At 39.4% G+C, this 23,537-nt stretch overlaps 2 protein-coding genes across 7 annotated transcripts in view; one reads left to right on the top strand and one right to left on the bottom strand.

Moving 5' to 3' along the window:
• Positions 1 to 31: 31 nt before the first annotated feature.
• tank (TRAF family member-associated NFKB activator) lies at positions 32 to 19,816 on the bottom strand. 5 transcript variants are annotated; one of them, XM_071473630.1, is made up of 9 exons: positions 5,032 to 5,416; positions 4,749 to 4,844; positions 3,896 to 4,037; positions 3,491 to 3,599; positions 3,235 to 3,305; positions 2,337 to 2,395; positions 2,127 to 2,245; positions 1,154 to 1,551; positions 32 to 483 (listed from the first exon to the last, which is right to left on the bottom strand). In XM_071473630.1, the coding sequence occupies exons 3-9, from the start codon at positions 3,992 to 3,994 to the stop codon at positions 313 to 315; spliced, it is 1,026 nt and encodes a 341-aa protein (XP_071329731.1). In that variant the 5' UTR covers positions 3,995 to 4,037; positions 4,749 to 4,844; positions 5,032 to 5,416; the 3' UTR covers positions 32 to 312. The 5 variants fall into 5 exon arrangements, with proteins under 5 accessions (XP_071329731.1, XP_071329740.1, XP_071329757.1 ...); XM_071473639.1 differs by lacking the exons at positions 4,749 to 4,844; positions 5,032 to 5,416 and adding an exon at positions 17,340 to 19,816; XM_071473656.1 differs by lacking the exon at positions 4,749 to 4,844 and having other exon boundaries at positions 3,235 to 3,302; positions 5,032 to 5,419.
• The window catches only part of LOC139616495 (RNA-binding motif, single-stranded-interacting protein 1), a 22,033-nt gene continuing 14,761 nt past the window's right edge, over positions 16,266 to 23,537 (top strand). The window contains exon 1 of one of the 2 annotated variants that reach the window (XM_071473607.1): positions 16,266 to 16,585. In XM_071473607.1, coding sequence (XP_071329708.1) covers positions 16,535 to 16,585 — 51 coding nt within the window. In that variant the 5' untranslated portion in view covers positions 16,266 to 16,534. The remainder of the gene's footprint in view (positions 16,586 to 23,537) is intronic. The other variant, XM_071473600.1, reaches the window with a different exon arrangement.

Here is a 23,537-nt window from a genome sequence, read left to right as displayed (position 1 = left end):
CATGTTGAAAACGATTCAAATGATAAAAATGTTACAAGGGTAAATGCCGGCTTTATTTGCTCATATATACCATATTATGCATCATTGTCACTATAGTAAAATCTCAGCACGATATTAGAAAAATAAAATGGGCGGAGAAGTGTACCATTCAATTCTTCAATATTAAATAAATGGATTCAAGTCTTATTGCAGTGTCATTTCAAATCCAGTACAGCGCATGTACTCCATGGCGGGCAGGATCATGGCAGACCATGAATACAGTAACGTCTTGGAGTAGTTGAGGCCTTGGGCCATCAGTCTCTGCTTCCACTGTCAATTGTCGGCTTCATTCTTACGAGAGAAATGCGAGTAGAGGTGGATGTTCATTTGGTCCTGAGGAACCACAGCATTGCAGAAAGCACATTTATCAGGACTGCTGCTCTGAGGCGTCGCCAGCTCTGTCCCCACGTCAACTGCATCACACAGCTCAGGGCTCCAGAGAGGCTGCAGAGCAGGACGAACCACAAAAAACAATATATTATTCATGCTCTAAACAATCCTTACACTCACTCTATTAAAGCATGCTGGGCCACTTGGCCTTCAAGTTTAAATATCTGTTGTTTTAATCAATAGAAGAAGATGTCCTCTGTCAACCCAACAGCCTGCACAAATACTCACCAGCACTAAAGGGAAAGGTTTATTCTCAAGTGTTTAATTATCTCACTATTTATATGTTCCTCCATGCTATCAAAACACTCATATCTATTATAAATGCCCGTGTCGATGTAATCCAGGGGAAGAATCATACTATGAAAAACTGGACCAAACTTTTTTGCAGATCTTGCTGCATGCCATTCACAATTTTTTTTATTAGGCATTTATACACATCAGCAAATAAAATCCCACTTAACCATCATACTTGCTTCATCAGATTCAGACACTGTAATGTGCTTCCATCTGGCTCACACTTTCCAGCAAAGATGCCAAATATAACCAGAGCATCCATGCTTAAGTAAAAAAAGAATCAGCACACATTACACAGTAATACATTTCAAGTTAAGCCAAGGGGATTTTTTTTTGGACTTCACACTGTTTCACTCCTCCATTAGCGAAGACCAATCATAAACTGATAATTTGCTACTAGTTTTCTCAGACCTTCTCCTGTGATTCTCACCTGCTGGGGTCCCCGCACATTCTCCTGGGAGAGCGAAGATGATGTTGAGTGGGAGGGGGATGTAGGGTAGACAAAAGGCATGGGCAGTTCCACGGGCTCCTCCTCTGTCATTGCGGAGGGGACACTACTGAGAGGCGGCTTCATGGGCATGGTGAGACCAATGTGTCTCTCTGGAGCACTGTTCAGGAAGTCATATTCACTGTCCGCAGAGGGCGGGAATTTGACACTGAGTTTGGTGAGAGAGTCTACTAAGTCCCTGTCCTCGGGGCTGGCGCCGCGGGACGCCAAAGACGTGGGTGGGAGTGGGATATCCACTGCTGACCTTAGCACTGAGGAAAAGGGTCTCTCTGCCTCTGCTGTTCGGTCTGTGCACTGGATGGGCATGGAGAACCGCTGATCTGTCAGATGGCAGAAAAACATGAGATTTTACACAGTTTTTCCGTCTCAGTCAACATGTTGATGTATTTCAGTGCTGGCTTTAAGGACATTTGAGCTTGGCAAGGATTTGAGAAGTTGCACAGACATAAAATATCTTTCAAGAGTATTCTCACACTGGTCCTTTCAATATGTATATAACTGAAATATATTTTTTAATCACACTTTATCTTAATAATTATATGAATTTTAATGTATATTATTATTTATACATCCCATATCCAGAGCCAGCTTCGTGCATTTGTCAGTGGAATTATTAAATGTGTTTAACCATGCAGGTTTCATAGAGGTGGCCAGCCATGGTTCGAAAGGACAATGAGGCATTCATGTACAGTCCTAGTTAAGGTGTTGCTGTCTAATTACTTTAAGGAACAAAGCAAAAGATAATAAGCACATATGTTGTTATAACATATACAAACCTATTTCAATTCAACACTCGCTCTTTTAAGTAACTAAACTGGAACTGAGTTGGAGTTAATGGAGTTAGATTCAGACCTTTAAAAAACGGCCCGTAATATTTGATAAATAGTGAGGTTACCATTTGATGTATCACTTCCTCCATGGAATCTTTTTAGGTGATCTTTTTGTCTTTGGGTTAGAGACCGAATCTGCCGGAATTTCCCTTGAATTGCTTCAAAAACATCCAGCATGTCCTGGCTGACAAACAAATAAAGAGTGAGAAAAAATCCAATCTTAACTGTAAAAAAAAAAAAAAAAAAGAAGTCTTTGTGCAAAGAGAGACACATACTAGTCAATGCTGCTGTTGACTGGCAAATTAGGAGCAACACCAACAGTGCCCATATTCTCCTGAAAGAAGACACATTACATTTATAGTGATCATTAACCGCAATTATCCAAGGGCATATTATAAATACATCTGCAGTTTTATTCATACATCAAGCAGTTTATAGTGAAATATATTTCCTGGTCAGTCAAATAATGAACAGTAAAGCTCAGGCTGCTTAACTGTGCAGTGATATTATCCTCTAGCACCATCTGGTGAAGTAAAAGTGGACACACCTTGTGTGTAGCCAAACAGAGGGTGGATCCTATTACAGCAGCAGTGCAATCTTAGGTCCCCTCAATAGTTTGAATAATTGGAAAACAAATAAATGGAAGCACAGAAATACTATAAAAACTCATGTCCCTTCTCATCAGGGCAAACGTATGTACAGGAAAAGAATTTCCTTTACTATCATGAAATTATCTGCAAACTGCTTTAGTGCTATGTAAACAAGGGTTAGCAACACTGGAAAAAAAATGTTATATTTGCAGGCTGACCTGTGCTGTGCAGCCAGAGGGATTAAGATGAAAGAAAAAGTTACTTAAAGGACGATGCTTGGACTTACAGTCACAGACACTGTTCAGAATTTGTCTGACAGGAAGAGTCGCATATGAACTAATCGTAATTTAATCCAAATAGTTAACTAACATAATATGTGCCTTCATCATCCTTGTTGACACAAGTGCAGCAACATCAAGCAGAAGTACTATCAATGTGTGTCTGTGTGTGAGAGGAAGCTGCATACATGCTCGTACGTTATTTCAAGTGGGAGAATGAAGTAAAACCTGTTTGGGAACCATCATATAGACATTTTCAAACAGCATGGACACAGATTGAGCACAGTGTAGTGCAGTCAACATACCGGGTACTGTTGTATCCTATAAGCACTGGCCCCATCAAGGAGATGATTGCAAGGCTCACATTTCATCTCTCCTTAGAATACAAAACAGTGAAAATGAACAGTTTGTATAGGAGGAAATGCTGGATTAAACAGATTGAGTATAATTTATGACAATCCATTACAATTTGTCCAATGCCCAGAATGCAATGCAATGCAAGAATAAATTATCTTGTTGGCATATAAGCAGAGAGACTGGCATCTGGCATGTCTCACTAACCTGGTGGTTGCCTTGTTGCTGACAACTTAGCTTGAAGTTTTGAAATCAACAGCTGCTGGTCCTCTATCTGCTTTTGAAGTGTTTGAGTGTATCCCTCATAATATTCAGTCTGTGAAAATGAAGTTGTTGTTTTTTTAGCACCAATACCTGGAATCTAGTCCACACCTATCCATTACGTGCGTGTCCCATTTTTATCTACATATGCAAGTAATAATCAAAACAGACTTCTTGCTATTTGACAGTTGACAAACATAAAACAAGTAAACACACTTTGAGCAAGTGAGTTACAAAACCGTTTTTGAGAAACTGGCAGTGCACTCTTCTCTGTGGCTTTTTATCTGTGCTATAATGGCAATGTTTGGCTCAATTCACACAAAGCTCACAAAAGTTTTTCTCCTTCGTTACCATTTTCTGCAGCTCCTTTTTAGCATTGTCCTTTTCAATGGAGACCTGGCGATAAGCTTCAAAAGCTTTGTTGAGCTGGTCTCCGATGTTCCTTTCCATGCCGTGTGCTCCACAATCATCACTGACACAGCAGACATGAGCCCTTGGAGTGAAATCACAAAGCAATGTTTGCTCTAAAAATGTACACACTTTTAAAGAGAGCACTTTTTGTGGACTAGTGAAAAAAGCATGTTGAGTGAATCTTTTTGCTTGTTTTATAATGTGCCTGCACAGAACTGTCAACTTGTCTTCACATCAAAATAAATAAAAGTCGATGAAGTGGTGCCAAATGATTTGCTTGATTTATGTAAGCTACTGATGCAATGACAAAACTGTGCCAAAACTGTGTAAACACACTTCCTAATCTTTGCTTATTACCAAAAAATAAATAAATATTGGCAGCACCAGTGTAATGTCAACTAATGTGCAAAAGCAGAATTTCAGTATTCACATTTCAACAACTGATGCCTTGTTCGAGCTCTGCATTAAATGATGTGCTGAAGATGCTGATGAGCAACTGAGCCACTGAAAAGTAGTGACAAATAAATGAAGTTAGTCAATTCATCTCCAGCATCTTGCACACCAAACATGAGACTACTGAACTGACCCCCCCTTACAGTTGTGTAATTTCTTTCCCAGCGCCTGTGCTGATGTTCAGACAACTTTTTGAGCAGTTTGGTTGCAGCTGAAGCAACATACTTATTGTTTTAACAGTTAACATAGACGTGTTGAGGAAAGCTGATGCCTGTCTCACCCAGAGCTGCTCATCAAACATTTCTGGATCTTCATAATAAATGACATAGCGACACACTACCTGTCAGTGGTACCACACAAGCACCGGCTCCTGGATGAAGCCAAAATAAAAGCCCAGGGCTGAGTTGTAAGATGACATTAACACCAACGCTGGAGCCTACCGGGACACAGCAGTGGAGCACTTTAAAGTGTCGTTCAAAACCTAATCCTCACAGTTCCGTATTCTTTACGCTGTAAATGACTGGTTAGCCATAGCTCATTCAGCCGGTGGTGGATAAAGCGACCGAGCAACAACTCCACAGACCAGTTTACCTCGCTGCCGGTGACCGAGTGTGTCCGCTTACCTTCATTCGAGTAACAGCTAAAGTCGAATTTGTTGTTTTGACACCACCGCAGCGTCGTCGCCTAATCTTCAAATGCGAAGCTACGAAGCGCTGGAGAGGATATTGCAATGTATGTTTTACATAGCCTAGTTGAGTTGGGAACTTCCCTCGGGGAATCCCCCTGTCTGTAGACTTCCGCCTTTACTCGAGCCCGGCCAATCAGCGCGCAGCTCGGAGAGGAGCGCTGGGTGGTTAGCTGGTTGAGGGTTCTTCCAGCCTACGCGTCTGCAAACCGACCGCTGTGCATGTTTAAACTGTCTCCAAACCAGAGGTGTGCTGTGCTCATTTTACTTGCCAACGTTTGTTTTCTTTTATTACCAAACTTGCAGCTCTGTCGAAAAAAAAAAAAACAAAAACAAAAAACCGAGCTTTGCTTTATTGTGAATAATGCTGCAACAAGCATGGTTGGATAAACCTGTTGGGGACCCACAGGCAAAAAAAAAAAAAAAAAAAAAAAAATGCAGTTTGTCCCCTGTTGTGAGCATAGGGCTCTTCTACATGATAAGGCAACAAAAAGCAAATACTGCAGAGTACATGTTGGTTGACATTGTGCTTTACTTGTTCAAATTCCTGAACAAATATGCAATTAATTAAATGACCAAAAAACGATATCAACTGGCCCTGTTTTGTAGAGGGGCCCTATGTTGAAAAAAACAAAAAAAACTTAACTGTTTCAGTTTGTACTAAAGTTGTGTTTTATTAAATTATAACTAACTACACGCTGAAAACTTGAGGCAGGTGATATTTCATCACAGCAGTCCTGATTACTTTTTGGGTCACTGGGTAAAATATAAGCTGCCACCTGTGTGCACTATATTTGATGGTAGCCCAGCCCAGCAACAACAACATACAGTTCATTATAAAGGATTTGTAAGCTGTACCTCACTAAATATTATTAATGGTTAACGAAGTGTTTAGTTATTCATCAGTTATAAGCCATCTTAATTCTGTATTTTTCATATTGTCACCAAATTGCATGAAAAAGAAAAAAGCAACAGTGCATTGATCCCACGAACAATTATTTCCTGTGTAGATATAGATTATTCCTCTGAGTCATACACATCCAATTTTGTACAAAAGCTATTAAAAACACACCTTAATAAGCCACACCATTACACTGGGTGACATGTTCCTTCATTATTACACGTTAACATGTGCACTATAGTTTATTTTGACTTGATCCCATCAAACACATCCTGCTCTGTATGTTGGGATATCAGCACATCAAAGCCACCACTGAAAATAGTCCTGACCAAAAAACACCATTTAATCCTGTTTGAGTACTACATGCAAAAAACTACAGTGCCCTAGTTGTTACAGGAAATGAAAGTCCATGTTCATGTGTCCATCTATTCCTTAAATGTCTAAGAGCCACAGATGGAAAATTTGTATTGTATTGTAAGTATTGAGAGATGGACTAATGCAATGTTTTTTTGGTTTTTTTTTGTTGTTGTTTTTTTTTCTTTTTGTGGAAATTGTTGACAATAAGAAATATATAGAATATCATAGGTCATATTGGGTATCCAGGTAGGTTTACCGGTGTTTAGATGCTCCCAGAGTTTTTCCTAAAATGAAAGAAGACCAGGCATTTACTGTCTTTGCTCCTTAACAGTGGAATAGTTAAAATCAAATTTTTAGATCATCCAACTGAACTTTTTGTAGAAATGATTTCTGTTCTGTAAATATGTAGACAGTGAAAAATCTCTATGACTGTTTTGCTGTGTTCTGTTATGTTGCATGGTTTATATCTAAAAATATAAAGGCTATTCCATATATCCCTCACAAAACAACTCCCATCTACATCCAGTGACCTTAAGCCGACAGTTCATCAGCAAACAGATAATCCAGGGGTGTATTTTGCTAAATTTTAGTGCCCCCTTGTGAGTTTTTAAAAATAAAGTAACATGTGGCCACAACTTATACCACATGGGAACAGGCTCTTATGTTGTGGCAAAGAATCAGTAAGGTAAGTTATGATGTTAAGGCCTCATTGTGCACATCTGAAAACCTGTTCAGTGCCAGACTTATGAATTCCCTCATCTGGAAGAAATGTTAAATGATAATGACAGAATATTAAGTTGTTAGGAAAACCTTGGCCACATAACATGTTTTCACTCCTTCTGCATCTTTTTTTTTTCATTTGGCAATGATACACTGTTAACCTTAGTTTTGCAAATTGGCAAGACACATTTTTTTTCACTTCTTTTAAAAGTCAACATCCTAAAATAAGGATGCATATCTTTCTCCTACTCTAATTAGATTCAAGAAAACACTGCAACTTGTTTTTCTTAATGTCTTGGACATATTAGAAATGTCCCCACGTTTCCTTTTCATTCTTCTTCTTCTGCAGTATGCAGATGTGGTTAGTGAGTAGTGATGCAATACTCTGCCCTGGTGACTTCATGGTCCATACCCTTAATGTTTCTATACAACTTATGCATTTAGGTTTCTCCAGTGTTTCCATTGCTTCATCTAGAGATATGACTGCACATGATTTAGATTATCACCTCTGACCATGACTAAATGCACCCATGTCCCAGACTGCACTGTGTGCCACAGTGAGAAAGCTCCCCCAAACAAATGCTATAGCAGCAACAAAATAACAACCACTAGATGGCAGCTGAGAGCGACTTACTGAGGTGAAGTACCTTCTTAACCTTAACCTTTAAGTTATTGAAGCTTCACAGGGCATAGAGCCAGAGTATGATGTGCCACCCACTTAGGTTATATAACCAAGGGAAAAAAAGACATTTCTTTTGTCCATCTGATTTGATCATTTCAAACGTCATTGTGGTAACAGTGTACAAGAAAAAAGCTGATATCTACAGATAACATGTAATATTACGTATGTAATATTTTCCAATTGTGCGTACACTGCCAGTTGGCATTAAAGGTGTGGTAAATAAACTTTTGGAAAAATGCCATAGCATATTCGGGGTGGTGGGTATTATTAGGGTAGATTGACAAAGGTGGTGACTTAATGATTACTTGGTCAAAATTGCTGGTTGAATTCCATGTGATTATGACATTACTGTGCACAAAGACCCACCAGTATAATATTTTTGCTTTGTGCTGTATTTCCTGTTTACTAGACAAAATGTGTATTTGTAACTGACATTAATCACAGCCAACTCTAATTTCTCCCTCACTGTTTCAAGCAAAAGTGGTCAGTATATTTATGTGGCTCTGGTATGATTTAAAATGAGCGGTCATGGAAACATTTCTACAAACAAATTTATATGAATAACAACAAAATCGCAAGTTGGTCCAATGAAAAAAAAAAAGTGTTTATCCAGATTAATCAATTCTGTTCAAGTCATATGTTTATATACAGTTCACTAAACTTATTCAAACTTATTCCGATGTCTCCAAACATGGCTCAACTTCCAGTGGCCACACTATCATTTACCTCATTTTCGCTGTCTGTTAAGTTCACAATCCCCCTTTTGTCCATCTTTCCTCAGGAGGAAATTCAATTACCCAACCGGCTGCTCAGGATATCTATGTGTTACAAATAACTTTGTAAAATCAGATTGAATAAAATGAAGAACCAGGAATATTTCTGCCATGCACTCTTCTTCAACTTTACCTGCCATGCCTGGGAGAGAGTAAATCACACTAAATATGAGAAAAGTGCAAACATGATGAGACAGATTTATGAACACTCCTGCTCCCTTTCATGTGGCGATCTTTGATTTCTCTCCCTTTTTTTCCTCTCCCTTCTCGTTCTCTCTCTTTCTCTCTCCTTCAAAATAAGTACTGAGTGTACTTACTTAACTCTCCCTTGTGTGACTCATAAATCATAATTGCCTCCACAAAGCTCCACCATGCATTACTATTAGCTTCAACACTCGCATAGCCTGAAAGGCAAGAGTGTCATCATTTTGCTCACATCTCACAATGAAGCATTTCCGTCAACTATATGTGTATTTCCTGCACTGTGCGACCACACTAAATAAGCAACCTGCATAGAGGAAGTTGAAGAGTTGAAAAGAAAAAGTGGAATACACCGGGTGCTGTGCATTCATCACTGTGGTAACTACCATAATCAATCTCTGATATATTTGCTCTGTGTACACCAGAGAGATACCTTTCTGTTGAGAAATTTGTCTTTCAAAGCAATTTTTATCCAATAGCCTGATCTCACCACTTAAAAGGAGACATCAGTGCAGAGGCCTCATACATTTCAGCAGAAATGATCTCTGGGGAGATGTGGTGTCCTATCCAGTATTACCCTGGGAAAGACATCTGAAAGGGTCAGGTGTGGGGGTTTTGCACTTTGTCCATTATAGGACATTAGTGTATGTGATCCATTGAGTGATCTGTGCCCTCAATCTCCACAATTAGCAGGATGAGTAGACTATTTGTATGCACAATACCATAGTGTATCAAGTGATGTGATCATCTAATGGTGTATTCCCCAGGATACTTAGCTTGCTGTTATAAGGGGGCCCTGTTCTTCATACACATCACACTGGAGCCGGGCTGGAGCTCAGCAGTAAATCTTGAGCCAATGAAGGGTCCAGCAATGTTTCCTCCATGTCTAGAAAAATAAACAATCTGCTGTAGGTCTGCAGAAACAGGAGATCAGACAGAGGGCAGAGCTGAGGACTCTGGCATGCTGGGGGAGGAGGAATGCAGGGGGAAACACACTGATCAGATTTCAGGAGCTCAGACAAAGGTTGACTAGAATGAAAAGAAACCTAAGTGTCTAGAGACCCACATACTATAAATGAAAGTACAAATAAATAAGAGTGCCATTTTTTCTTTGTCCTCTTACACGTTTTTTCATAAAAATATTTGCATCAAGTAAGGTTTTGTGCTTTTTAAAACATCTATAGTGTCAAAAGTATTAATCTCATTATGACAGGGTCCAATTTGTGTATTTGCCAGAAACGTATGAAAACAGGACATGTACCATGCATGCATTTGCAAATTCGGAGCAGACCAGGGAGCCTCTGAAATTTCCATCAGAAGCTAAAGCTGCACACAATACTGTTTTGGTTCAGGCTCTGGCCTCAGGGGCTTCCTGCTATTTGAAGAGGATGGGGCGGGGATGAGTACGATGAAAAACTGTGAGAAGATTCTGTAGTTCCGAGAGGGTTACACAATTACTCATTATATTCTACATCTTCATGTAAAATTTTATGATCATCAGTTTTACTGGACTCTTGTAGACTCTTGTAGACTAATGTATTTTTATGTGCCAAAAACACATCACAGATCTATGGAGTTTCAAATATATATATATATATATATATATATATATATATATATATAGTATGTATGTGTGTGTGTGTGTGTGTGTGTGTGTGTTTATTGTATCAAATAAACATGTTATTTATTTGTACCCCAACAGTGACCTAAATAAGATGTTCTACAGAGATACTGCAAGAGGACTTTCCTGCATGCTTATAGAATTTCCTGATTGATAGCAAAAGGAAGTTCTCTCCCTGTTCCTGTTACATAAGAGCAAAACCAAAAACCTCAACATGTAGTTTGCATTAGTAAAGTAATGAGCATCAACTAAAGTACCTCTAACATCTCTGAATATCTTTTTAACTTTCCTGTTAGGGGTTGATGAATCTTTTGATCACATGTAATATTATTTTATCTTATTTAACTTTATGCAAATCCTCACATACCAACAGTCCAATACCCCCAAAGTGAGCCAACAATAAATTACTGGTTGTCCTCAAACACGTGCATTGATTTCTAATTTGTTAGTGTAAGATAAGGCATGTTCGGACATCCACAGAAAGTCAATAGTCTTGTGGAAAGGGAGGGTCACAGCAATGTGTGTTTCCCACAGAGGGTGACATTCAACAGATATGATTGTGGTGGGAATATTTAAAAAACAGAGCCCACTGACTACTTTTAGCTCAGTCTTTGTGGGAAGAGTTGAGAGTCAATACATACTCCCTCAATATTACTATTTCCGATACTTGCTAACCAACATACAGTGTGAGTGTTTTTAAGAGACTGGGTGGACTTGGTGAGGAATGTTGGATGTTCACAATAGATCCCATCCCTATAAGCTGAACAAACACACTATGGAAAATCTGGATTCTTCTTTTGTGGTTGTGATATACAGTAGACAGTCTATTTGGTCTCAAGAACATGCCCATTTCGAAATTACTTTTGGAGCTGAGAATATCAAAGCAAGCAACTATAAGATATAACACTCCTGTGGGGCAGAGCACAGGTTAGCTATATGACTTTGTAGTGTAAAATAGCACAAAAGGCTGAACAAAAGTAAAAGGGCATATGAGGCTAAAGGAAAGTCCCTAGCTAACCTCACATAAAGAGCCCTCTAGCACTCTCCATTACTCAAGCTCATGAAAATTTTATCAGCAGGAGACTGAAGGATCCAGAAAGACAATTTCTACCAGCAACAGGAAACACAGACCATGCAATCAGTTATCCTACAGTGAGACCAGTGGAAATCATACTTATTGGTGCATTAGTGCACCCTTGAACGCACTTCCTGAACGGTTATCAGTGAATGGACTTTTTAGAATGGGGCCATTCATTCACAGCAGCTCTTATGACTACAAGGGGCGTTAGGATTTATCCTCAACTGTTTACCAGATGACAAAACAAGGAATTATTGTATAAAACGTGACAATGCTGGCTATAAAATCAGTTTGTTTTGGGGGTGATTTCTGTTGTTTTAATTGTGTCAAAGTCACAAAGTGCCACAGTGACATGTTTACTGTGTCCAAATCTCCTCCTGTGATCCCTATAAATGCTATCATGGGCTTTCTTGGTTGGCCTCATCAAAAATAAACATGCATTTATCTTAGTGATTAATTTGACTGCACAAATTTAGGCATAACAATTGTAAATTCTGCTTCTGGAGGATGCGCTGATATCATTCTAGTCTAGGGTCATCCCAGTGTTAGAACTCTGGGATGACCCTGATTAAGGCCACAAGCCGAGACGCATCAGTCTTATAAAGTTCTTCTGTTTACTGCGAGTGTTGCTGGAGTTTTGAGCTTTTTGGACTTTTTTTTCTCCATGCACCTTGGAAGTAGGTGAAATTGCACCAGAAACCTTACTTTTTTTCTTCATCATTCTAGTGTTCTCTGTCAAAACTGTTTTGAAGTAAAACATGCTATTGATCACTTGGTAATATTTAGGTGATAGTTTATAACAGGCTGTTTCCACCAAGGTAAGTTTTAAATCAGTATCAAGGCAAAAACATTTAATGCTGCGGTGAGAATGTGGACAATGGCATTATGCTGAGGCTGAACAGCACCATACAATGTTTACAATAAAGTTTGGAGAGTTGCCTGGCAGCAGAATGTACACAATGAAACAGCTCAGTGGCGCTGCTCTTTATGTCCGTGTTCAGGCCTGAAAGAACTGCCTTTGTACACATATGACTCTCATTCTCATTCATTTGACATGAGCAGAACGAGGGGCAAGCTCTACAATGAAACCTTTCCTGCTGCTGTCAAGTATTTCCTCTAATACATCAGAAAGTACGCTTCAAATATGTGTGTAAAAATGTCCGAGAGAAATGTGAATAAAAGCCACCTTATCGCACAAAGCCCCGTGCGCGAAGACAATTTTAAAGCTAAACACTTAAAAAGAAAATGTGTGATATTATCGTTAAGATGTTTTTATATCATTTCATAAAGTGGCTGTAAGAAAAAGTGATGTTGGGGATCAATGAAACAGAATTTTTATTTAATATCAAAGCTTTAGCGTGTCTTTTCATAAGGCAATAACTTATTTATGAGATGCAATCATGACCATTTCAGATGGTTGCAGGACTTTCAATTTGCTGCGTCTGGATTCATAAACTGCCTTGCTATATGTGTTGTACATTAAGCTAATGAAAGCTCCTTCAAAACAAACGAGTATGTCCAACATTGTGCTAGAGCTACAACAAATGATGCATTATAAATGGATAGATTCTAAGTGTTCTGATGCTGTAAAGTCCTTTTTGCTTTACGGATTTACTCATCTAAAAAATGATAAATACGGTGTTACAGTGTTCTCTGTTACCGTAAATCAAACACAGGTTATGTACCACTATCACACTATGAAAACGCATCAGTCATTTCAAACATCTAACCATAATATATAATATAATTCTTAGGCGTTTAAAAACATTCATTCTAAATTGCTGATTATCACATGGAAGAAGTTAAGTGACTCATTCATTTTTGGATAACTGAGCAGGGCTGTCATGAACACCACTCCCATACCAGCACCTCAATTAAAGAGCAGAGTTGTGAATGTGGCCTCTTTTTTTCTGTGTGACACACACACATAGGCACTCACAGCTCCCTTTTGTGGCTAATTTACAGCCAAGAGTCAGGGGAAATGAATCTGCTGTTGCCAAAGAGGGGTTATACATGCCCCAACCCTTCCATCCAGGCAGGAAGGCAAAGGGCTGTTAGTAAAAAGCTTCCTGGAGCTGCTAAAACTCTCGGCAACACTGATTGTGACTGAGCCACTTCTCAGGAATCTAACACAGAGAGGAAGTGAGGAGAAACATCTCGCTCTGCCTTTCACAGATTGAGCTGTGAGACTGTGATTGCTGTTATAATCTGTGAGGACCAAACAGAGAGCAGCACTTTCTTCAAATACCTCAGAATTATTTGCTGGTAGAGAGTTTTCATTAGTTCAGGGAAGAGTGAAAACAAGTAGCACAACGTCCTAAAATAACCCCACTCTCTTATTTCCCTTGGAAATACCCAGTGTGTGAGTGAGTTTGAGCCTGTGTATCTGTGTGTCTGTGGGTTTGTGTCTTATAATCTTCGCATCTATGCATGTATGTGCCTGTTTGAGTTATTACGCATGTGCGATCTAAACCTGTGTCTGTATAATGTAAAAAGGTCTACAGGAACAGCATGCTCCCTGGATATCCATTTGTTCCTGTATAGGCAAAGGCTGCCCTTTCGTAGCAAAAGAGCCTGCCTGCAGTGATCTAATGGCACATTGTATACACTGTAGGCTTGACATTTGATGAGTTACTCGTTGTAGGTGTGGTTTGTGTAATGCAAACCAGTGGAAACCGTCTAATTATAGTATGGATAAAAACATGAGGTGATTCTACCTATGATTATAGCATTCATTACATGTTTCGGTTTATTTAGGTGTTATTATAGTGCTACACAAACACGAGGATGAGAGATAACCTTTCCTTTCACTGTTTCATAAAAGGTGGTGGCTCTGCCCTGCCCCCCCTTTAGTACCCTGAGCAGAGTGCTGAATCAGACCTCTCTCCCTTTCCCCTAATGCTGACCCATTGACTCCTGTTGGCCTGGTGAACTTCTCTACATGCTCTCCTGGTGACCTTTGGTTTCATTTAGGTTGATATATCACACATCACACCAATGTATACACATTGTGTTGATGGCTCCAGTAAAAGGGCGCTGATGTAATAATGGACTCGCAAGGATATTTTCACAGATCACTAAGGCTTAGGGACCCTCTTTTTTAATTGCACAGCTAAAGTAGAATATCCCTCACCTGTGTTCTCTCTAGTTATTGCACATGTGTCGTTTGATGCGTTAGTGAAAATGAAAACCACGGAGATAATATTTCATTTGGATCCTATTTGTCTTATTTGTTCTAGCTGACATGTAGTGACACAAAACAGCTGCTGCCCAAACCGAAATCAGAAGGTTCAACTGCTTCGGCAGACTATACAGGCAGAACAAGACAGTAGTTATAGCCTGGCATGGTGCTTGTACCTTGCTGAAGGTCACCATTAATTCACATTTTCTGCCACTACTGTTGGTTTTCCAATCAGCAGGTGACAGTGGTGGGTAGATTATCGTTGATTTATAACCCTGCCTGTCCCTCTTACCTGCTCTAATAAATAGCCCACACACAAACAAACACCACCACAGCAACCACCCATCACTCACAGTAAGAGGCTCCTACTCACAATCCATAATAGAAGCCACCTCTCTCAACAAAATTGTAGTCCACTGTGAAGCCCAATCCTTGAAAGGCTTATAGCCATTCAGAGAGCTATTTTTTGGAGATATAGGTTTTGCAGTATCCACCATTGCAGTGTCACCAAACTGGACATAATTTTTTATTTTCTTTGGTGGGGGGGCACAACAGCAAACATAATCATAATGCATAATCTTTTGAATGTTATAGAATTAGTAAAAGCCGGAATACACCGTTTTAGAAGTAGTTTATTATATTTGCTGTTATTTATTAAAACTGATCACCCCCTTACTGGGTTACTGTGTCCGGTTATCTGATGTCTTTTTTCAGTGAGCTCACAAGTGAAACTGGATTCATGTCCATTGAATTGGGATGGTGGCTGAAGTTACAGAAGGTATAGCTATAAAGAAACGTCTCCAAAACTACATTCTATTAATTTAATTGGGAAAATGTGTTGTTTTGTAATTTGGGTGGACTTGTAGCTACTCCAACATTTGTCCAAGTAACAATTACATATGACACATTCTGTATCAAGAATAGGCCTATTGAAGCAGTGTTTTATGGCTGTTTTGTGTGACCTAAGCTGCAGTCTGTTTTTATCGGTTTTAGAAAGTTGATGCAAATACGCTTGTATGTGGGTGTGCCTTTGTTAAGTACGTAAATTGATCATTTTATTTCAAATCTCGTTTTAAACGAACTGGAAAAGGGTACTTTTATACTCCAGCATCTTTTAAAATAAAATAACCATGACAAATTGTCTTTTTGTTCAGGCGTCTTAAAAACCACACCATTTATCACGCCCATCTGCATTGTAGATCATATTGATCATTGGTAGATTGCCTCCTCAATACTAAATCGAATCCTCCCCTGCCATTACTAATTATCATTATACCGAAACACAGAACTTGTTGCTACTTGCCCTTCATCTGATCATATACTGTGGGAGTTAAACGCAAAAATAGACCGAAACTTGTCAGAATCTCACATCCAGGACCAGCAGCCGCACGGTGGAATGTTTGGTATGTATCCTTTAATACATAAACAACAACAGAGGTGAGAACGGCGTTTTAATATTCTCGCTTTATCGAACAAAAACAATATAGATAGACGCAAACACCAGAGTATGTTTTCAGTTTGCACGAAAGTCTTATTTTAAATGTCCACTCAACCAAAGACCGACGAATAGTAATGATTTTTGGAACATTATTAAAACGCCACCCCCAGTCCAAAAGACCGAATGGTTTCTTCCTCCGTAGCAGCGTCTGTCCTGCGCAGCGCCGACTGCAAATCAATGAAGCCAGTCAAAGCAGCGGGGCTGGGCGGTCGAAGTTGGGACAATTTACGGAGGTTTCTGTCGCTGGATAGTCGACGACAATAAGGATATGTGTACTGCTAATATGTACAGAAACCTGTTTTGGTGTACTTAAACGGAGTAAGGAGGATATATATGTCAACTCATTTTCTACTTACCCGAGGAGTTTGATGTAATTCGCTAGAAATTTGTAGCTTAACTAAAAAAATACCCTCCCTTTTCGAGCTGAGGATGATTTTTGCTAATACTGGAAACCCACTAAGGACTCCGTATCGCAAACAGGTAAACGCTAATATTTACCAGAGATCAGGCTTAAGACAAAATGTCCACAAAACCGACTCTATTCAAGTAGCGAAATAGGTCTGTTTGACAGCGGCTCATTGCCTATATAAAACTTAATGCACCACCGACGCTCTGGCAGACAGAAAACTTACTTTGTCTGACTTATGCCATCTGAAATGGCAGTGTTGTGTTCCTGTGTCTGATCTAAGGTCCAGATAGGCCATTATGCATAATGAGAATACCTGCTGCTCTGGCTATGGTCCAGGTCTGATAGTGTTGGAGAGATACAGGCCGATGTCTTGAGTTGATGCTTTGCTAATGTTATGTCTGTACTGTCCAAACAGTAAAGCAATAGGCTGACCCTCTTGAAAAACAACCCCCATTTCATATTTTGGACTTTGAAATGCTTAAAATCTTGCCATTAACACCACTTCAGAGAAACTCAACTAGGCATATTCTTGCTTAGTTTGAACCAGTGAACGTTTTGCTTGTCTTCTGTTTTATTAAACTCACCATAAGTCTAATGGACCGTATAGGTTACCTTAAATATTTGAATTATACCATACATAAAATGTTATATGTTACATGCACCAAAATGTATGCCGGCAGCACTATCTTTCTCTGTACTGTAAAGAATTTTACTATATGGGTAAATAATTGCCCACTGATGCATTAACTTTGTCCCAGTTACATTTAGATTTTTTAAACTCCCTTTAGCCAAAAGATTTGAATAAGCATATTTACTCTGTCGTACCCATGCTGTTATCCTGTGGCTAGAGCTCCATGGGCGAGGCCTGTTACTGGAAGCCCTGTGTATTTCCAGCTCGGATATGACGGGCTCTGCTGGTCTGGAACTGGCTGATAAGATGCCGTCCTCTCCCCATCACAGTCTGTCACAGTCCTGCATCTAAGTAGTCGGGCAGATGAATGAAAGCAAAATTTACTTTCAGTCCCTCAGAAAGGGGAAGTTGTCGTCAACTGTATCCCTGCCAATGAAAATGGAGCACTGGGCTCTCTTGCAGGCATTTTCTATAAAGACTTTTTAGTAAGAGTCATTATTTGGCATGGTATTTAATCTATTTGCAGCCCATAAATGCATTTGAGACTGGGATGACACTAACTGTCAACAGTTTAACACTGAATACAATTGAAATATAGAGCTTTTTAATATCTTAAAGCATTTATCTCTATGCCCGATGATTTTCCAGATTTGATTTGTGTTTGTTTTTCTCATCTCTTGCCCTACAGTTCAAATTAATACCGTTATTGTTCACATCACAAACATAAAAAACCTGTATACATTTTTTTTTTTTCATCACAGCATCTACCTGAAATTCATGTCTGAATCTTGAGCACCAAGACAACACCAATAAGCATTGCTCTTTTGAGATGCTGAGAAATAATATTTGTGTTATTTCTTGTAATTAGATACAAAACCACAGATTAAGTCACACAGTTTCTGTGTTAAAGAAGGTGCAGCACCTCTGAATTAGGATGATTACACAGTATCTGCCACTATTACTTCAAAACACCAGTGACATCATTTTGAAATCAGACTATTTCACCTTTAGTCCCAACCTGAGTTTTATTCAGCATGACTTCAAGAGTAATTAATTAATGTTAAGTAAGTTTTTGGTCTGACTGTAGTCAGTCCTGTGATCCACGTGTCCTCTTAATGTTCTCAGGAACATTTAGCCATGGTTCTGTTGATGGTAAATGAGTGTTAGTCATAAGAGCAACTGTGACGTATTTAACATTTATTCAGTCCGTTTTCCCAGAATAGAAGACGATTTCCTGACTTTTCCTCTGTCACCTTTTCAAGTTGCAACAGCTGTAACATTGTCGCTCTTGTTTTTGGTTGCTGCTAAAGAGCAGGACCGTACACTTCAATTTTATGAAATCTCCCCAAGGAATGATTTTAACTTTGTGACCTAGTCCATGCTATTGAGGGTAATTAACTGGTGATTAGGCTGTGGAAATTAAGGACTTTTGCCAGCATATACAGTTCTCATATTGCTGTATGCTTTTTCTTCCATTTACAAATTTCCTACATTTTCTTGCAAAGAGAGCTATTACTGGTTACACTGGTGCTAACGAACACATCGATAGAGAAATTGCAGAACTGAACTGCAGAGCCCTACCACAGACTTAGCTGCTAGCCTAGCCTAGCATACAAAGCTTCTCTGAAGAACAAAAGACTACAAAAAGCCTATGTCTCCAAACCAAGCAAAATTGGTGAGCTGCGCCAAGTGGGACCAACTGATTGAGAGGGTAATGCAGCTTGAAAAGAAGATTGAAACACTTGCTCAAATGCATGAGAGTGACCAATGCATTGACTCTGTAGCAGCTGCTGTACAAGGTGCTGAGCCACCAAATGCTGCCTGACAGACTTTCTAGACACGGGATTACATCAAATGTAGAGCATTCCATCAGGGACTTGGCTGACACGCTCCCCTGGATGTGTCCTAACACCATAAGATTAGCTGCAGAGGCTCCCAAACCAACCTTCCCTAATGACGCTTCTTACTGGCACAGAACCAGCACTAGACTGAAAGCATCAGGTCCTGCCAGGACTTCGTCTGATGCCGTGCACTGCAGAGGCGACTGACTCTGACTGAAATGTGTCATTACACTTACTACATTGAACTCCGGAAAGCTAATCACACCACTTCAAGGCTAACCAAAACTCAACAAATATCCCCAAAACCACTTCTAGGCAGAGGGCCAGAGGAAACAGTGCTAACACCACACCTGATAAGTCAGACGCTTCTGATTCTGACTCTACAACTAAGCATGTAAGAGTGGCAAAGACTGAAAATCTGTCAGGGAGCTGTCAGTTATTCTTTCTACACATCCAAGTAATGTGAGGATTATTATCCACTCTGCGTGTTTTGACAATCTGCAAAGGAAAATTGGCTCAGAGATCCTGAAAAAAAGCAGCTACTGGAGAAACTCAGTGGCTGTCAATCGCAGCATGTACTCATCTCAGGCCCCATTCCAAAATGAATCAGATCTTTTAGCTAACTCTTTGTTCTGGCATTTATTGACAATTTCAGTATCTTTTGGAACTGTAAAGACCACTTTAAACTTGATGGGGTTGATTGAAACATCATTGAATCCAGACTACTCTGTGCCAACCCTTGTCATACTGTTGGGAAGTCATACCTGAACAAGAATGTGTGGTTATGGCTCCACATCAGAGGATGTCTCTGTCCCAATCAGGGACACGCACTAATCAAGGAGTTAGTTAAAGCTGCTATGCTGAAGCTTAGTCAAATTGATGAACTATTAAACAATAACAACCACAGGCATCATCCATCAGGTGTCTACTAGAGATAAGACAGACCCCATGCTGCTTCCTTAAACATATTTGTTTTTAAACAGCCGGCGACATAGTCAAACACATTGCAATCACAGACCATCTGGTACCTGTCTCAGTAATCTTAAATTTGTCAATGTTCAGCCACAACCAGTTTCCTTCCCTGTCACAGAATCCCTACAGCTGAAACTAGCTCTTTTTAATGTGATATATTGGCTAAGAAATCCTTTTTGGTTAATGATCTGATAATTGCTCAAAGTTTGTGCCTCTTAAAGCTAAGTTTTTCCCTGCCACTGTTGCCAAATGCTTGCTCATGGTGGGAATCATTGGGTCTGTGTAATCAATATTATAAAGACTACAGTCTAGACCTGCTCTACATGAAAAGTGCCTCGAGATTACTTCCATTGTGATTTGGCACTATATAGATAAAAACTGACTTCACTTGGCTTAGCTGAGAAAAATTTACATTGTATGTTTTTAGTTGAGACCTGGCAGAACAACACTACTGGTGAAGCAACACTGATGGAGGCTTGCCCTCCAAGCTATAATTTTTATCAGTCACTCAGACAAAACAGGAAACGTGGAGCTCAAAATAATCATACTGTTGTAATGTATGTAATAACATTGACCCAGGTAAATCTACATCATTTGAATATCTTCCTCTTCAGGGCAGAGTAGCATTACCAGTGCCCATCATTTCATTATATCGGCCACCAAGATATTTATCACTATTTCTTCGGGAATTCTCAACAGGGTTAAACACTGATAATGTTTGAGTATTCTAATGACCTATTTATGACCATCTCAGTGTGTTCTTGTGATGCCAACCTAATTGTAAGAAAGATTAAAAGGGAATTTTTGGGTCAAAAGTGATTCCTAGAAGGTGAAGCAGCCACAAAATCCTCTAATATTAAGAGATCTATTGAGCCACACAGTTGTGACAGCTCTTTAAATGACATGCTTTCAAATTTTAACAATACATTGTCATCAGCGTCAAATACTGCTACTCCACTTAAGGTTAAAAGGAAGTCAACAGACAGAATCTCCCCATGGTTAAACAATAACAGTATTAATAAGGGTTAAGACGCTCTGTCAGGCAGCTGAAAAAATGGAGGAAAGCTAGGCTAACAGTTCACTGTATTTAAAGTGTAAAATGTATGTAAAGAAACTGTGACTACCTATAACAAAGCAATATGTGCAAGAAAGGATGAGTTTTCTAAGATTAGTACAGATAATGCTTGAAACTCTACAATATTTTTCTCCACTACTGACCCCCTGCAGTTCTCTGCATCAAAATGTGAAGAACTGATATTGTTCTTAGATGGTAATGATCAGCTATAGGCCAATATACAACCTCCCATTTATTAGTAAGATGATGGTGAAAAGGTAGTTTCAGGGCATAGTTTCAGATAGTTTCCCTCAAGAAAACAGTATCCTGGAGGAATTTCAGTCAGGCTTTAGAACATGTCACCACACAAGAACTGCTCTTGGTAAAAAAAAATCAGCGACTTCAGACTAAACCCTGACAAAAATAAGGTCTCAATTATTGTCCTCAAAGAGCTAAGCGCCAAGTTTGATATGACTGAACATGACATTGTATTTCTGACTGTGTGTCAAACTGGTTCAGAACATACATCTAACGTAGAAAGTTTACCTCAGTCTTGGAGATCAAGTGTGAGAAACATGACATGTTGCATAAGGGGACTGCCCTGGTCCCGTAATATTTTCATTATACATGCTGCCACTTGGTGACATCATTAGAGAGCACATGTATGTCTCCATAGTTGTGTGGATGACACAAAGCTGTACATCTCTTCTGAACTAAAAGACGCTGCAGCAATAAACTCCATTACTACCTGTCTTTTGGTAGTTAATACTTTCATATAGTTAAATGAGGACAAAACTGAAATCCTACTTGGCCCATAAAACAAAAAAAGAGAAATTCTGTTTTATAATCTGGGAAAATTAACTCCCTGGATTAAATTTTACAAGTCTTGGTTTTATCTCAGATTCAGATCTCTCATCAAAAAAGTGATGAAAACATGATTTTTCCACTGTGGAAACACAGCAGAGGTACAAATAAACAAAACAAAGGTGAAAAACTGATTCACATCAGTGCATTACTGATTCATTAGATGCATTAGTGATTCACAATTAGTCCAGTTTTAGCTGCTCTACACTGGCTTCCATAACATCTAGAATTTATTTTAAGGTCCTCCTCCTTAATGGGCTAGGACCAAAGTACATTGGTAGGTACACAACAGCAGTGATCATCTGCTGCTAGTTTATTGGAGGTTCCCAGCAGCAGCGGAAAGAAAATGCAGATGTAGCCTGCAGATGCAACCTGTTGCACCCCAATGCCAAAGTTATGGAACACTTTACCTATACTTTAGATATCAGGGAAGCCAGCTTGCCAAACATTTTCTTAAAAAGCTAAAAACGTATCACTACACTTTACCCTTATAGTTATTACTTTCCTGATACAGGCCTGAAGTTCTTTTTTGCACATTCTTCAGTCAATCAAACAGCCGGTCAACAGTGATGATCCTTTAGGCATAAGTGTAGACTTGGGTTGCTCAGTCCTGTCACCACTTCATGCTTGGAATGCCATCATGTTCCTCCCAGCTTGTGATTCCTCGGGGGGGGGGGGGGCAATACTTAGCCAGTGAACTAAAACTGAAGAGCATATGAAAAATTGATTGTTTTATATTATCTCATGAGAAATAGTAATTTCTTAACATTTGTATTTGGTTTTTTTTCTTGGCTAGTAGGGAAAAGATACAGTCATTCTTGAAATTATTCAAACCATTCATATAATCAAAGTTATTTATTAAAAGGAGCATTAAGGTCACAAAGTCTGGAGCTGCACCAGAGATGATTGTTTATGTTGACCTGCAAATAGCTTATTCGACACCTTGCAGCAGTGTGACATCAGTGTGACACTGATGTCAGAGCTACAAGCCCCTGTGGACCCTGATTGTGCTGACTGTGACGGTTTGTTGGAGATTGACCTGCAGATATGGATCACTGCTCTATAACACAGCAATCATTAGTGCTAGTAATGATGGAGTGTCCAGGGACCTTAATCTTTTTTCCCCCTAATATGTGACTATTCATGAGTGACTTGGTGAGGGCACACAGTAGGCCTTTCCTGGACTGAACTTTCATGCAAAGATGTCATGCAAAAGGGAGAGCATCATATTCAAATACAGTTCAGTCAAATATTAATAATGATATTTTGTCAGCAAGTCAAAAACATGCTGAAACCACACTGTACAAAAATGAAATGCATATTGTGAAAAACTCATTGTACACTTCCGGCCCAGCATTAAACAGCAGACAGACACCATTAGCGGCTAGTTGGTGAAGACATCAGAGTATTTTGCAGCTTTGTAGGCGATGTCAATATTGTGTTTACAATTTGTTTCAGTTGTGGCCGCAAAATCGGTAATTGCGGGTTAAAAAACCCTTAAAAATCTTGTTTGTGCTGACCTCCAGTGGTTTGACATGCTGCAGTGATGTATAAGTGCACTCCACGGTGTACCAGTACACTGTGACATCAGAAGCACATGTCTGACTACACCCAGCCACACCCAGCAGTGATGTTGGGTGTGGTCAGAGGTAAAACAGCAA

This window comes from Trachinotus anak, unplaced genomic scaffold, assembly GCF_046630095.1.
Source record: "Trachinotus anak isolate AG129_WGS33_773 ecotype Australia unplaced genomic scaffold, CSIRO_AGI_Tana_v1 ptg000001l, whole genome shotgun sequence".
Classification (NCBI taxonomy): domain Eukaryota; kingdom Metazoa; phylum Chordata; class Actinopteri; order Carangiformes; family Carangidae; genus Trachinotus; species Trachinotus anak.
Note: the sequence above shows the minus strand (reverse complement) of the source record. Positions and strands in the feature narration are given on the sequence as shown.